Source organism: Salarias fasciatus, chromosome 18, assembly GCF_902148845.1.
Source record: "Salarias fasciatus chromosome 18, fSalaFa1.1, whole genome shotgun sequence".
NCBI classification, from domain to species: domain Eukaryota; kingdom Metazoa; phylum Chordata; class Actinopteri; order Blenniiformes; family Blenniidae; genus Salarias; species Salarias fasciatus.
This window is the reverse complement of record NC_043762.1, coordinates 15,079,124-15,092,947: the sequence shown is the minus strand read 5'-3', so window position 1 is coordinate 15,092,947 and position 13,824 is coordinate 15,079,124. Positions and strand designations below refer to the sequence as shown.

At 43.9% G+C, this 13,824-nt stretch overlaps 1 protein-coding gene across 3 annotated transcripts in view; it reads right to left on the bottom strand.

Annotated features, from left to right (window-relative positions):
- LOC115404953 (phosphatase and actin regulator 1-like) overlaps window positions 1-13,824 on the bottom strand; it is a 58,982-nt gene that overhangs the window by 14,780 nt on the left and 30,378 nt on the right. For all 3 annotated transcript variants that reach the window (XM_030114314.1, XM_030114312.1, XM_030114313.1), the window contains exons 3-5: window positions 3,651-3,731; window positions 1,706-1,909; window positions 641-989 (exon numbers count right to left, since the gene is read on the bottom strand). In XM_030114314.1, the coding sequence (XP_029970174.1) occupies window positions 641-989; window positions 1,706-1,909; window positions 3,651-3,731 (634 nt within the window). The remainder of the gene's footprint in view (window positions 1-640; window positions 990-1,705; window positions 1,910-3,650; window positions 3,732-13,824) is intronic.

Sequence of the window (13,824 nt, the reverse complement as noted above, 5' to 3'; positions counted from 1 at the left end):
TATAATGTCCAATCCGCTATCATGTCCCCTTATCTCCAAACATGAAGAATTGTGGTGCTTGTAAAGAGCAGCTGGTCATGTTATGTCAGGCCAACTGCTGGAGGGACGCCTACTCTGCCTGCGCCCACACACACAAACACACACACACATTGACTTAAAAATTAGGCCACACTACCCTGCGATGCAGTGTGCCAATTTAGACCTGTATACCAGTGTTCCAGAGCTGACGGCACACAACCTGGATAACAGCAGAATATATTTGGAAATGACAGACCAGTTGCCACAAAAAAAATAAATAAAAAAAAGTTATTGAGCAGGGCGCACTGTGATGATTCTCATGTCTGTTTTCAGTAATTACTGATTAGGAGAAGCGCGACTTCCTGTGATCCTCATGTCCAAAGAAAAGATTTGTCCAGTCCCAATAAAATAACAGGGAAAAAAATAATAAAAATCAGCATCATCATTATTAAAGCACTGCTTTGTTGCATAATATTAATCCGAGTAATTTCAAAAACACACAGACAAAATTTAGTCTAAATCCAACCAAGATATTATTCTTGGTATAGACACAGACAGTGGACAGACCGTAATCCCCGCCCGCCTTCACACAATCAGATTTGGTGACCTGCGCGCTACTAACCTCTCAAACCGCTGCATGGAGAGAGCCAGGGTTTTATTGAGCTCCTCGATGATCCGGCTGGGAGCGTGTAAGCTGCCGTACTGGAGCTGCAGCGGGTGGCCGTGGCTCTGGTGGAGGGCGGATAAGCCGGCCAGCTGAGAGGGCAGCAAGGTGGCGCCGTGGTGGGGCGGCATGCCCTGAGGGGGGGCGCACTTCTGCGAGAGGGCGCCGAGCGGGTTGGGGGACGGGGACGGGGACGAGGAGGAGTCCAGCCCTCCCGGAGGAACGCAGATCATCACCTTCTTGGGAGGAAGAGGTGGAGAGTGCTTCCCCCCGGGCATGCAGGGCAGCTTCATCGGCTGGCAAGAATCTAGAGAGAGAGAGAGAGACAACAGGAACTCTGACCAAGTCTCTTATTTCAATACATATATCTTACACTTTAACTGCAGTGGACAAACACCCTGTCAGATGACTTTTGCTGGGGTTCAAGTTGTCGACATGATGAAAGATGAATGATATTCAATGGAATTTTGAGCGTTTACACGGAATGCTCTGGATACGTTCAGTCACACCCAGAAAATCTCATTGAAATTACCGTGAATACGCTTCAAATGGAAAAAGGTCATCACAGCTACACGATTAGGCTGTATCACCAACTTCCCATAAAATAAGCTACTTGCGGGTGGATTATGACACAGAAATCTGGCTACAAACATTCTTAAGAACAAGCAGCTAGAAATGAGATTTACCAGGACTTCTTGTACTTTAAATAATCCCCTCCTTTTTTTTTTTTTTTTGGAATAGACTCAGTCTCCACTTGTTCCACTGGTATATTAAGAACTTATTATAAGACACTGCTTCAATTCCAAACTCAGTGCATTGGAGTGGAGTCTGCATGTTATCCCTACACAAGTACCTGGTCTGTGTGTGTGTATGCTGCTTCTGTGCTATTTGTGACCTTAAGTTAAATCACGCAGATAGAGAGAAGGAAATGTTGGTAGAAAATTAATAGATAAGCAGAAGTCCAGTATCCAGTGTGCAGCAGGAGCATGGAAATCAAACACCCAGGATGACAGAGTGCCTCACCTGTGCTATGGTTTGGGATCCTAGAGAAAGGCTTTGGGGGGAGAGCGGGGGGCTGTTTGTGGTACAGCGGCGGCTTGGCGGGGGTGTCCTGATGGTCACTTGGGAAGGTGACGCATTTCTTGGTGGGCAGAACCATGGATGATTTCACGGGGGGCTCCTGAGTGCAGACGCCGCTGTCCATCGAAGATCGGAATTCAACTGTGGCTGCAAGGAAAACCCAGAAGGAAAACGGACGTGACATGCATCGACGATCCGTCCAACTGCGCAGGCCAGATACGTCCCAAACCGACTTTCTAAACAAAGTTTTGTAGCAAAGTCGGAGTGTTTTCACACTAAGAGTGTTTAACAACCCGAGAGCTTTTTATCAGCACGAGCCAGACTACACGACGGCAGCACACCAACAGTTTGACTCAACTTTTGCTTTTTAATTCTTTTGCAGCTCTGTGTAATTTAATGGGTTTTTGCATGATCACATTTTAAGACAGAGCTGACAGAGCAAATCACAGCAACGCTCCAATATGCTGACAAACAATGCATTTATATTGTCACACTTCCAACACGCCATTCTGAACAGTCCCTGCAAGACTTGTGAAACAGGTACTTCCAAATTTGCCGTATTGAAAGACTGCAGATCATTATTTTATTACTGACTGGAGCACAATAGGCACGCTAGCTTTATAGAGGAGAACGAAAGAGTGTGGAAAAAATAATTTACATGACACCAGCACGCACAATGTGACTGATAAAGTTAGCATTGTATTTCAAGTCTTCTGTGTCCACTTTGAATTAGAAACAGTCTTTTCAAATCCCTGCAAATTTTATGCGAACCTCAGCATTCACACCTTCACACTCCTGCTGTGGAAGCCGTGCTGCCTTTTATCTGCTGGGTCCAAGAAAGATTGGAAAAAAAAGTTCCTGTGTGCTTCCATTTTAACACATTAGCATATTGGTTTAATTTCCATACACCAATACCATGATTCCAAATCAAGATTTAAACAGGTTTTTTTTTTTTTTTTTTGCATTGACACTCATTTTAAACATGAATATTTATTTAATGTTTCAGAAAAATACCTGTTTTACCTTGATCTAAGTATTCTCAATATGCAATTTAATTTAAAACTCTGTAGTCACTTCGGGTGGATGCAGAAAAACTATATGCAGCTTTTTGTTGTGCATATGGAGCAACAAAAGATGGAAAATCTTTTTCTTTTTTTGCACAATCATAGCTACATTCAGTCTGAATTCAACACTAAATGTAATGCATTAAACAAATACTGTTCTGCTCTAAGGCTGTGCAATGGTGCAGTGGTTTAATTGATCACTTTTGACTTTTCACTAAGGAATAGGGTGCATGTTCCTAATAATGTGAAGAGAGCACACGAGGCCAAGAAAAATAAGTTTTTAATCAACAAAAGGAATATAATATTAACTATGAGTCTGTGATTGGCTAGAATGGGATTTGTCTTAGCTCACATCAAAGACTTCTCTTTCATATTTAAAATTGTCCAAAAAGCTTAAATTTTAACACAATGCAATTTAGGGGAGTCCGCACATTTCCTCCCAGGCTCCCTGTTTGCACCCAGGCAAGAGCCAGCAGACTTTCCCAACTCCCCCCCAACTTTGTTTTTGATGTCCTGCGGCAGGGAGACACCCCGCTGTCAGGCTGCAGTTACACTCTCCGGCTCTGAGTGTGGGGTGTCGGAGGCACGTCACATCAAGATCAAAGACTTTTCTAAAACTCTACAAAATTTCTATAATGAAAGATTATATCTTTAGATTCCCCGTGCCAAATCTTGAAGAGTGCACATCAGAGACTACTGATTAATGAGGAGATGAATAACTGAAGACCTTCGAATCTAGCACACGTCTCTGCGAGTTCCTAGTTAAATCCCAGGCAGTTCGGAGCTCCGTTAAATCAGAGCATGACTGCATTAAATCGCCTCACCTTTTTCAAAGATCTCCTTCAGCACTCCCCGCTTGATGAGTTCATCTCGGCTCTGCCGAACTGACATCTTCCTCTCCAACGCTGAGAGCGGAAAGAAGAGGAACGTTAAATGTGTTTATTTTAAGGTGAAAATGCGAACCGTGAAACTATTTCACCGTCCTGAAGGAGGGGTAATTTCACGATTACGTCACATTTCTTTTTTTCTTCCAACATTTACACCGAGTTCAGGTTACGTTTTAGTTAAACAGAAATCTGAAAACAAAAGTGAAATGCGGAAACGATTCAGTTCACTGGGTGTATCCTGAAAGATGCTGCAGTAATCCATGTTTACCTCTCATCATGGGGACAACCTGCTTTCCGGCTCTGCAGTTGTTAAGGAGCTCAGCAGTCATAAAAATAGAGGTGAAAGCAGTGATGGAAAAAGTTGACCTGGTAAAACAGAGGTCAAAGAAATGCCGGTACTGCCCGTCCGAGACGAGTCCGTCTGAGATTACAGTAACACCACTGTTTTTTGGAGTAAAGCACAAATAAACTGGCTGCAGTGAGTTTGTTTTTCACTAAATTGAAAAAGCGCTATCCAAAATAAATATATTTAAAAAAAAAAAGGTATTATTTAAAAAAAAAAACAGCAATTTTGTTAGTAATAGACTTATGTACTCCTCCTGTTCATTTGTTAACTCATGAAAAATATCCACCTCAATATTAACTCGTATCCACAGACGCCAAAACGCATTAGCAGTCCTAAATAAATATGAATTTTACTGATAAGCGCTGCTTCTCTTAGGAAAAGCTAATATCCAGATTATAGAGCATCTTCCTCCATCTAAGAGATGCAGCTTCAGCCGATGAATGAACTGTTCAGGCTCACCCAGCTCCGCTGATGTGTCACTGCTATAACGCAGCAACGTGCACATTTCTGACACATGCTTAATTTGAGGGAAGGCACAGCAAAAACAACAATGACTAAAAGTTACTGTGACCAGCGCCGCAATTCCACCAGTTCCTGAAGAACTGACTATTCTCTGTGACATGTCAGTGGAGGGAGACCTACATATAGCCTCGATCATGTCTTATTTGTTCAAATTATCTTCAAACAGGAGAAGATTTTTAAGAAAATGAATCATTCAGATATATCAGTACATGGCAAAATCATCCATTTCTAATACAGATGAATATATAGGTTTGAAGATGTTTTAGAGGAACTTAAAGAAACAAAAAGACAGGACTTTGCAATCATAAAATCTGTATGTGGAGCATCTGGAGAACATCTGGTGGGCAGCAAAGACTCCCAGGCAATTCAGCCCCACTATCATGACACGTGTTATTTGCTGGATTTTCACGATTGAAGCAGTAGACTGTTCTTTATCCACTGCAGTGAAGAAAAAAAACCTCTCATATCCTATGCAAATGTTTTTTCATGCTATACCGCTTCACTGGCAAATCTATTAAACTCAGCCAAACGTGCCCGATGTCTGCAAATATTATCTTTTGTTTTATTCAGGAAAATCCCACCAGTTCCATTTGGTAACATAATGTATTGAATGGTAAATGCTGGCGTGGAGACATCATTAACACTTAAAGCTGAAAAGCAGAAGAATCCAGATTTCAAAGATTGAGGATAAAAGAGATATTCCAGCAACACTTGGCTTCATAGTAATACATTATGCACAAGACGGCACGTCCCACGGCTCTTGTCTGCTTCTATTTTTAGCCTTCAAAAGTTGAAGTGTTTCAGATCTTCTATCGGCAGGATGAACGATAGCGGTTAAAAATCACGTCGCTTATTTCGAAATCCAACCCTGCGACGGAGCCAATTAAAAATCTGAAATGAGGATGAGCAACCTGAGTGGAGGAAAAACTCCCTGCAGGCCCCTGCAGCTCCTGCCCCTGAGCAAGATCACAGCTTCTGTCATGTGCGCTTCGCTTACGACCCACGAGTCCAGTCCAGTTCGATCAGGAGGCCTTGTTCAATGCCGATTCATCCTCACGAGGAGGATAATCAAAAAAAACAAAAAAACAAAACTGTCTAACCTCACCTTGTCCTGCCCTCACTCACAGCACCGTTCGTTCAAAACTAACTAAATTCCCACAAAAATGAACTGAAAGTCATATAAATGTCAGAATGGAAGCCCGGTGGGGCAGATATTTGGATTCACTGTCCCTCAGCTGGTTGAAAATAACAAAATAACACAGCAAGTTATCATTTAACAGTCCAATCTCTGAAGAGCTCCTTCAGGACACCAGATGTTCAATATCACTCCACACTTCAAAAGTTTTCCAACAGAAGCCCGTCTGACACCCGCTCTAAGCCAGGAATTAGTTAAGCAGTGAGTTTTTTTCTTTTCTTTTTTTAGGGGCGGAGGGTAGGAAGTTGAGGAGAAGTACGTGACCAAAATATAACCCGTTTTTCATGGAAGGAATCACAGTCTGAGCCCTTGGAAGCGGTAAATTTAAGATAGCATGAAATCAAAGGGAAGCGCATCATTTGTACATGTGATATGGGGATGCTAATGCTGGCAACTCCATCCAAAACTGATTTATTTTCCCCCTGGGAGGACTAAATAAACATTAGGTCAAGTATATTGAGAAGAGAGTAAACAAGACTTATCAAGCCGCTGACCCAGAACCAATGAAGAACATTTAATTGACTTTGAGCGTTTCATGATAAACAACGAACAGAAAGGCTGCCAACTTCTACGCCGGGCACAAACTCAGTGTTCAAATGAAGTGCTGCACATTAATTTGATGGCTGTAAGAAGTTTCAAGGTACCAATTGTAAAATTTCATTCTAAAAATAAATATTTTAATAGCTTCTTAAATGCATAAGTTATACAGCCATTCCATTATTTCTATTTAAAGTTCTTCTAAAACTTAATACCGCTTCGCCCCTCATTTACTGTGATTATTTCTCAGAAAATTACAAGAACAAAAGACACTTTAATACCTTCCTGTTCCTCCAAAAGATATGTTTTCTCCCTCTTGTGTCCAATAATTTAAATGAAGGATTCCTCGCTGAACAACACGCAGCTGTAATATACCAAATCAGAACACAGAATCTAATGAATCACCACCAGGATGCATCCTGGGGTCAATCGGGGCTTCTGGTCTCAAAATATCAGACGTTTATATCCAGGTGACTCAGCTGCAGTTGATCAAGCCCTGACACACGTCTCTGCAGCAATCCCCGGATCAGCCCTCCTAATCCCGAGCCACCCTGTCGTTTTCTCTGCGGCTTTGTTTGCTGATCTTATGGACTTCATCTTGGCTGCAACTGTGATGCCCAACCGAGGAAACACTCCAGATAGACGGCAACCGACTTCCACTTCCTGGCACATTTCAGCTCATAGGTTTCTTCGATATGCTCCTCCTAACGCACTGATTTCAGCTCGGTCAGATATTGTGAAACCTCATGTGACACAAGGTTCCACATGAATCACTCAATCACCAGCAGACATGATCTGTAAGAAGGACAACGATCGTCGAAGTCAAAGTGCACTGCTCTCTTCTGTTCCGTCTGCACTGCCAGTTTTTCATAAATTCATCCAAAAATCTTGTGCGGGGGTCACCTCAAACCCATCCAGTGCCTCTTTAAAACTTCTGTACGGCAGCTTTCACTAGATTTCATCACATTTCTTTTAAACTGAATAAAGTAGGTTGGAACTGGAGCTGCTTATGCAGAACTTCTAGAATTTGAGAAAATGATGATACTCGTGCCCGTGAACATGAACAGCTATGTGCTTTGAGTTTTTGGTATTGTCCAGTCACGACAGCGGCGCAGAAAATATTCCCATACAATTCCTGCTAAGGCTGTCAAGTAAAAGTCATACTTATCCATGTATGTAAATGCACGGCGGAGCAGAGGGGCTGTACAGTGTGGTGCAGCTTTGCCTGCCTCTGACCACAGTCAGCTGGGATTGGCTCCTGTACAAGGTGACATTAAGGATGTGTGGATGAATAATAGGACACTAACACAGGAAACAGGAAACCCAGTGAGAAATTCATTTTAACAACCTCACAGATTTTTATTACATATAAATAGCATGTGTAAAGAAAAGAATTGATTAAACTTTGCCTTAAATTTGAAGTACCTTTCTGAAACACGACAAATCTTTATAACCTTTCATAAGAATAAATGTTCTTCGGATTAATGAATATGTACAGGGAAACCCGGGGCTGAAGGGTCAACACCAGACAGGCCGTGGTGTAACATGTTCAAGGATTACACTGCCGCTCCATCGAAAATGAAAAGTAATTACTCAAAGCTTTATGACATAACTGGAGGCTACGGGATGTGCTCAGTTACGTAATACCATTAACTCAAAAGCCTTAATGACAATATTATGTCTTCGTGTTTCCACACACGGAGGCTGCTCATAAAACAAAACGGCCAAATTGGTGGAACTGAAGTCGAAACTCGTCAGATACGGGCTGCGGATCAAGTAGAGAGATGAAACAAAGGCTTATCCAGCACTAAAGAATTAAATAAAGAAGGCATTATTAACGTGCAAGAAAAAGTGATTTATCTTCTAATTAATCCGAATGGATGCTCCTATAAGAGCTGTACCAAAAAATACAATTTTGTGCCTGTCGAGAAAAAAAGAGCCATTCGCTACAAATTTCTAACTTTGATGTTGACCATTTCTGAGTCGAATCCTCATCAATCAGTTTTTAATAACATGTCTGAAACATGGTTATGTGAGCTGGAGGTGAAGCAGAGGCCACAGAGGTGCTGTGGTTACTGCAGCGACCGAACTGTGTGCAGTGGAAATATTTTAATAGTTAATTGAAATGGAAAGTAACCAACTGACTTAATGTGCAGATTACTGCAGTGACATGTGGGTCAATGCAATGACTAATATAGTTTTTTTTTATATAAATATACAATAATTAATGGATGTTTGCTACAACACCATCATAAAATGTACAATTTTTATTTGCCAACAAAGTCTAACTGTGGATATAGTCTCATGTTAACGGTACTTATAGTTGGATAGTTTTTATGTTGCTATCAGGAGCATCGAGTTCATTCAAGATGAATGAGATGCTCCATCAGCAAACAGGAGTTTATAGAAATAGTGACCATTACGACAACAGCTTCAACCAACGCCAGCAACAGGTTTGTGTGTGTGTTACGGTGATACTACTACTATAATTTCAAAATCAGTCAAGTGTGTTATTGTTACGGGTCCCAGTGAAGTGGCCGCAGTAACAAAAATAATGTCGACCGGCCGGCCGACCTGTCTGTTTAAATAGTTTGGAGAGAGAGGAGTCAGAAACGTCTTTGCACGTGTCTTCCCAGGCTGCATCTCAGTTTATTCTTGAACATGTCAAAACAACAAAAATCCATAGCACATAACTTTCATTTTCTTAAGACAGTTCAGTTAGGGTTTGTCATTCATCTCCTTTCAATTTCCATTTCACATCACTTGACAATCACAATTCACATTTTCCCATGTCTTCTCATTTTCCAATCATGTCTGTAAATACATGCTTCCTAATCATTTATCTCAATAAACAAGTAAAATGAATTTATCATTGTTTCTGCTCAGTGTAGACTGAATAAACTGGATATATTACCCTAAATAGTGTTTCAACCTCTGCTGAATCTGAATCTGTCTGTCTCTATCAAAGAGCCTCAAATATCTGAAATAAATGTGCTTATTTTACACTTCTCTTCCTTTTCATACACCTTTAACCAAACTGTGATGAACAAATACTGGGCAATAAAAAAATACATACATTAGCAAAACCCGAGTGTACAGAAGCCTCATTGCCATTTTCCCCATTGTATATAATGAAACTGCAGCCGGACCTGATCCAAAATGGCGGCCGCGTGACAAAACCATCCGACTTATTTAAGTTATTTAACAACATATAAATCTTCAAAGCATCACGAAAACTTAAAATAAATATCAGGGGTATTGTCAGGACACCGTACAGGGTAATGTCAGGACTGCTTACTAACCTGTTTAAATAGTTTGGAGAGAGAGGAGTCAGAAACGTCTTTGCACGTGTCTTCCCAGGCTGCATCTGAGGATACGGGAGGGGACCGCTTCCCCTTAATCGCTCCCCAGTGCAACTGGTCCGAACACGAACGTTCCCCCCTCTCACTGTTAACATAAAAGTAGCAACTCTGTGCCCAAAATATTCATTCAAAAACAAATAAATATTAACAAAATTAGCTGCCATGTTCAAAATTAAATACAGCCACTCTAACTTGTGGTTCCCCAATTTTGGGGGTGCCACATCCTCCCCGACAACAAAAGTGGCTCCTGACACTTAATCAAAACTTTCAAGAAAATCACAACCCATTCTGTTCTTCTGTCACAATATAATTCTCAAAACCTGTAAGTTACCAAAGATCATGTGCCTAATAATGTGTGATTCTCCTGTTCGCCAGCTTTCTAATGACTGTATATAGGGTACAGATAAGGGAAAAACTGAAATGGGACAAGAGGTGGCCCTTGGAATGGTAGTCCGTATGGTTGGGGGGAAGGTACAAGGTAAGTATCTACAGAATTCACAGTGGGACACGATTGATATATCGGGTGGCCAAGAGTTGAGTAGGTGAGTCTTTGGCCTGGCTGTCTCCGGCGAGTAGTGCGTCGAAGGGGGGTAGGTGAACTGGGCTGAGAGTATGTTTTCGGTTCCTCATGGCTTTCATGCTGGGTGAACTGAAGTTCTGCGTCTGACTGAGGTAAGTGAAATTGATCATTCCCTCCAGGTTCCAATGGCATGTTTTCTCCATCCCTCAGTTGCGGTTCATCCTGCCTCTGATCCTCCATTGCCACTTCATCTTCCAGTAGCACAGGGCCTACTTCTGAAACAACTTCGATCTCCCTCTGTGTCTGACCTCCTTGAAGGGCCTCCGCCCACTCGGATGGATGTTCACCCATGTCTCGGGCTTCTGCTGACTCACCCTGGACGACCACAGGCTCCTTATCAAGCTTGACACACCTTCTCTCAGAGGGGACCTGTGTCTCCGGCACTCGCATCTCTCTCTTCTGGTTGTTCATTGGCCTGTCATGGGTAGCAGCAGCTCTCGGCTCAGACCACCTTGTGGGGACCCTCAGCCAATATTCACTTCCTGAGTCATCATCCGAATCAGAAGTCTCTTCATTCTCTGTATGGTTGCTTCTGTAGTTCACTTTAGCAAGAGAATTTTCTGGTCCTGGCTTTTGTTTTGGGGTTGGCTTGGCTGGCGGAGTTGAGAATTCCACTGGCAAGTCGTTGACCAGCAGGAGCAAGTTTCGGTGCAGGGTTCTAGGTCTGCCCTTGTCATTCCCTTCTGGGTGGATCATGTACACGGGGTTGTCCGAGACCTGTTTTTTGATGACGTAAATTCTCTCCTCCCAATACGAACGCAACTTGCCGGGTCCTCCACGTTCACTCAGGTTTCTCACCAGCACCCTGTCTCCAGGCTTCAGAACCACTCCTCTCACTTTCTGGTCGTAGTAAGTCTTACCTTTGGAGCTAGATGACAGGCTATTGTTGTTCGCAATTTGATAAGCTTCTGTCATTCTCTTACGCCACTTCTCAGCATATCCGCTGCGTGTCACTGGATCAGTCTCTTCTGCAAACCCAAACAAGAGATCCACTGGCAGGCGGGGGTGGCGACCATAGAGCAGGAAGTGGGGCGAGTAACCAGTGGACTCATGTCGGGTGCAGTTATACGCATGTATAACTTGTGGGAGATGGTCCTTCCACGCTGCCTTCTCTTTATCGGTCAGTGTGCGTAGCATCTGCAACAATGTGCGATTGAACCGCTCAGCCGGGTTACCTTGGGGGTGGTACGGGGAGGTTCGGGAGTGACCAACCCCAGAGAGCTGTCCGAGAGTCCGGAAGAGCTCGTTCTCGAACTCGCGACCTTGGTCATGGTGGAGCTTGTTGGGAAAGCCAAAGCGAGGGACATAATCACAATATATTCGCTCTGCTGCTGTGCGGCCTGACTTGTTTTTAGTCGGGTAGGCCTGAGCGAACCTTGTGAAGTGGTCCACAACCACCAGAATGTATTCGTACCCCCCTTTGCTCTTCTCCAGGTGCAAATAGTCGATACAGACTAACTCAAGTGGTGAGTTGGATTTGAGGCTACTCATGGGAGCACGTACATGGACTGTCGGCTTCTTTTGTTTTATGCAAGAACATTTCCTCGTCACATATTCCTCTATGTCCCTTTTCATGTGAGGCCAATAAAATCTTTCCCTTGCAAGATGTAATACTCTCTCAGTACCCACATGGCCCATGTGATTGTGCAGGTGTTTCATGACGATGGGCTGATACTTGAGGGGCAAAACGAGTTGTTTTCTCTCCGGTGTGCGCCGATACAAGAGACCTTGCTCGAGGTGCAGACGGTCCCACTCACGAAGGAGCTTGCTTGCAGATTCTTTCACGGACCTCCTGATGTCTTCAGTAAGTGTTGTGTCAGATTCTTTAAGTCTCATGACCTCTCCAATTGTGGGATCTTCCCTTTGAGCCTGAACCAAGTCATCATGTTTGATTTCCTGGAGGGGTGTGCGAGGTTGTAGGATAACATCCTGAGAGGAGGCCAGGAGAGCAGCCACCCAGGCCACGTCTTTCCTCTGGGCTGCTCGGGTCCCTTCCCAAGTTGCGCTCACCACCTCCTGTGACAGCTCTTCTGTGCACTTGGACATGTACTGATCGATGTCAAGGGGGATACGGGACAGGGTATCAGCATCTACGTTGGCTTTTCCTGGTCTGTACTTGATGCTGAACCGAAAGTCTGACAGTTCTCCAACCCAGCGATGACCGACCGCATTCAGTTTAGCTGTACTCATGATATATAGCAGTGGGTTGTTGTCGGTGTAGATCGTGAAGTGTGGAGCGTAGAAGAGATAATCTCGAAACTTTTCGCACACTGCCCACTTTAGAGCCAGGAACTCTAGCTTACCACTGTGCAGATGGTAATTGCGCTCTGCCGGTGTCAGGGTCCGTGATCCATAGCCAATGACTCGTAGCTTTCCTTCCTGCTGCTGGTAGAGGACGGACCCGAGGCCCTGCGCCGATGCATCAGTGTGCAGAATGAATGGCAGGTCAAAGTCTGGGTACGCTAGGACTGGAGGATTCGTTAACACATCAATCAGTCTCTCAAGGATACTTTGATGCTCGGCAGCCCACTGTATGGATGTTCTTGATGGCAGTTGGGGTCCTTTGGTTTTGCTCGGTCGACAGTAGGCTTGTTGTGCTGCAGACTTCCCCTGGAGTAACTCATATAGAGGCTGAGCTGTCCTTGAGAAGTTTTGAATGTATGAGCGGTAGTAGCTGAGGAACCCGAGGATCCTCCTCAAGTCCCCTACAGTCTGTGGTACTTGGGTCTTCAAAGCAAGTACTGCTTCCAGGTCTTTGGGGTCAACTCGAACACCCTCAGCACTAACCAGTCGCCCGACATAGCGAACCTCTCCTTTGAACATCTCGCACTTTTCAGGTCGAAGCTTCACACCTTGGCGCTGTAAAGCCTGGAGCACCTTGCGGACGCCCTCCACATGATCCTCAAAGGACTTGGAGTAGCAGAGGATGTCGTCCAGGTACGGTATGCAGCACTCGTCCCTAAGAGAACTCAACATCTCCTCCATGCTTCGCTGAAATGCTGCAGGTGCATTGGAAAGCCCAAATGGTATTCGTATCCACTCGTAGAGACCCCAGGGCGTGATGAAGGCAGTGAGATGACGGGAGCCTTCTGCCACAAATCCTTGGTGATATGCTTTGCCCTGGTCCAGGATACTGAACCAGGAGTATCCCCCCAAGGTGTCAAGCAGGTCCCTTATACGAGGCAGTGGATGTCGGTCTGGCACTGTCTTCTGATTCAGCAGACGATAGTCAATGCAGAGTCGTAATGTGCCATCTTTTTTTCGCACACACACAATGGGAGCAGCGTATGAAGACTTGGACTTGACTATCCATCCTTTCACAATGAGGTCCTGGATGTACTCTTTGACCTCTTTTAGGAGTGGCTTCGGTATAGAAGTGTAAGCTCTTTGCACTGGGATGTCATCTCTTAGATTGATCACCATTTGCAGACTCGGATTACATCCAATATCATTGCCATCTTTTGCAAAAGCTCCACATTCCTCAAACAACATTCTCCTGACAACCTCCTGTTGTTTCTCTTCCAGATGGTCAAGGTTCACCTGAGGATGCCAATGAGGTGGACTTGGTT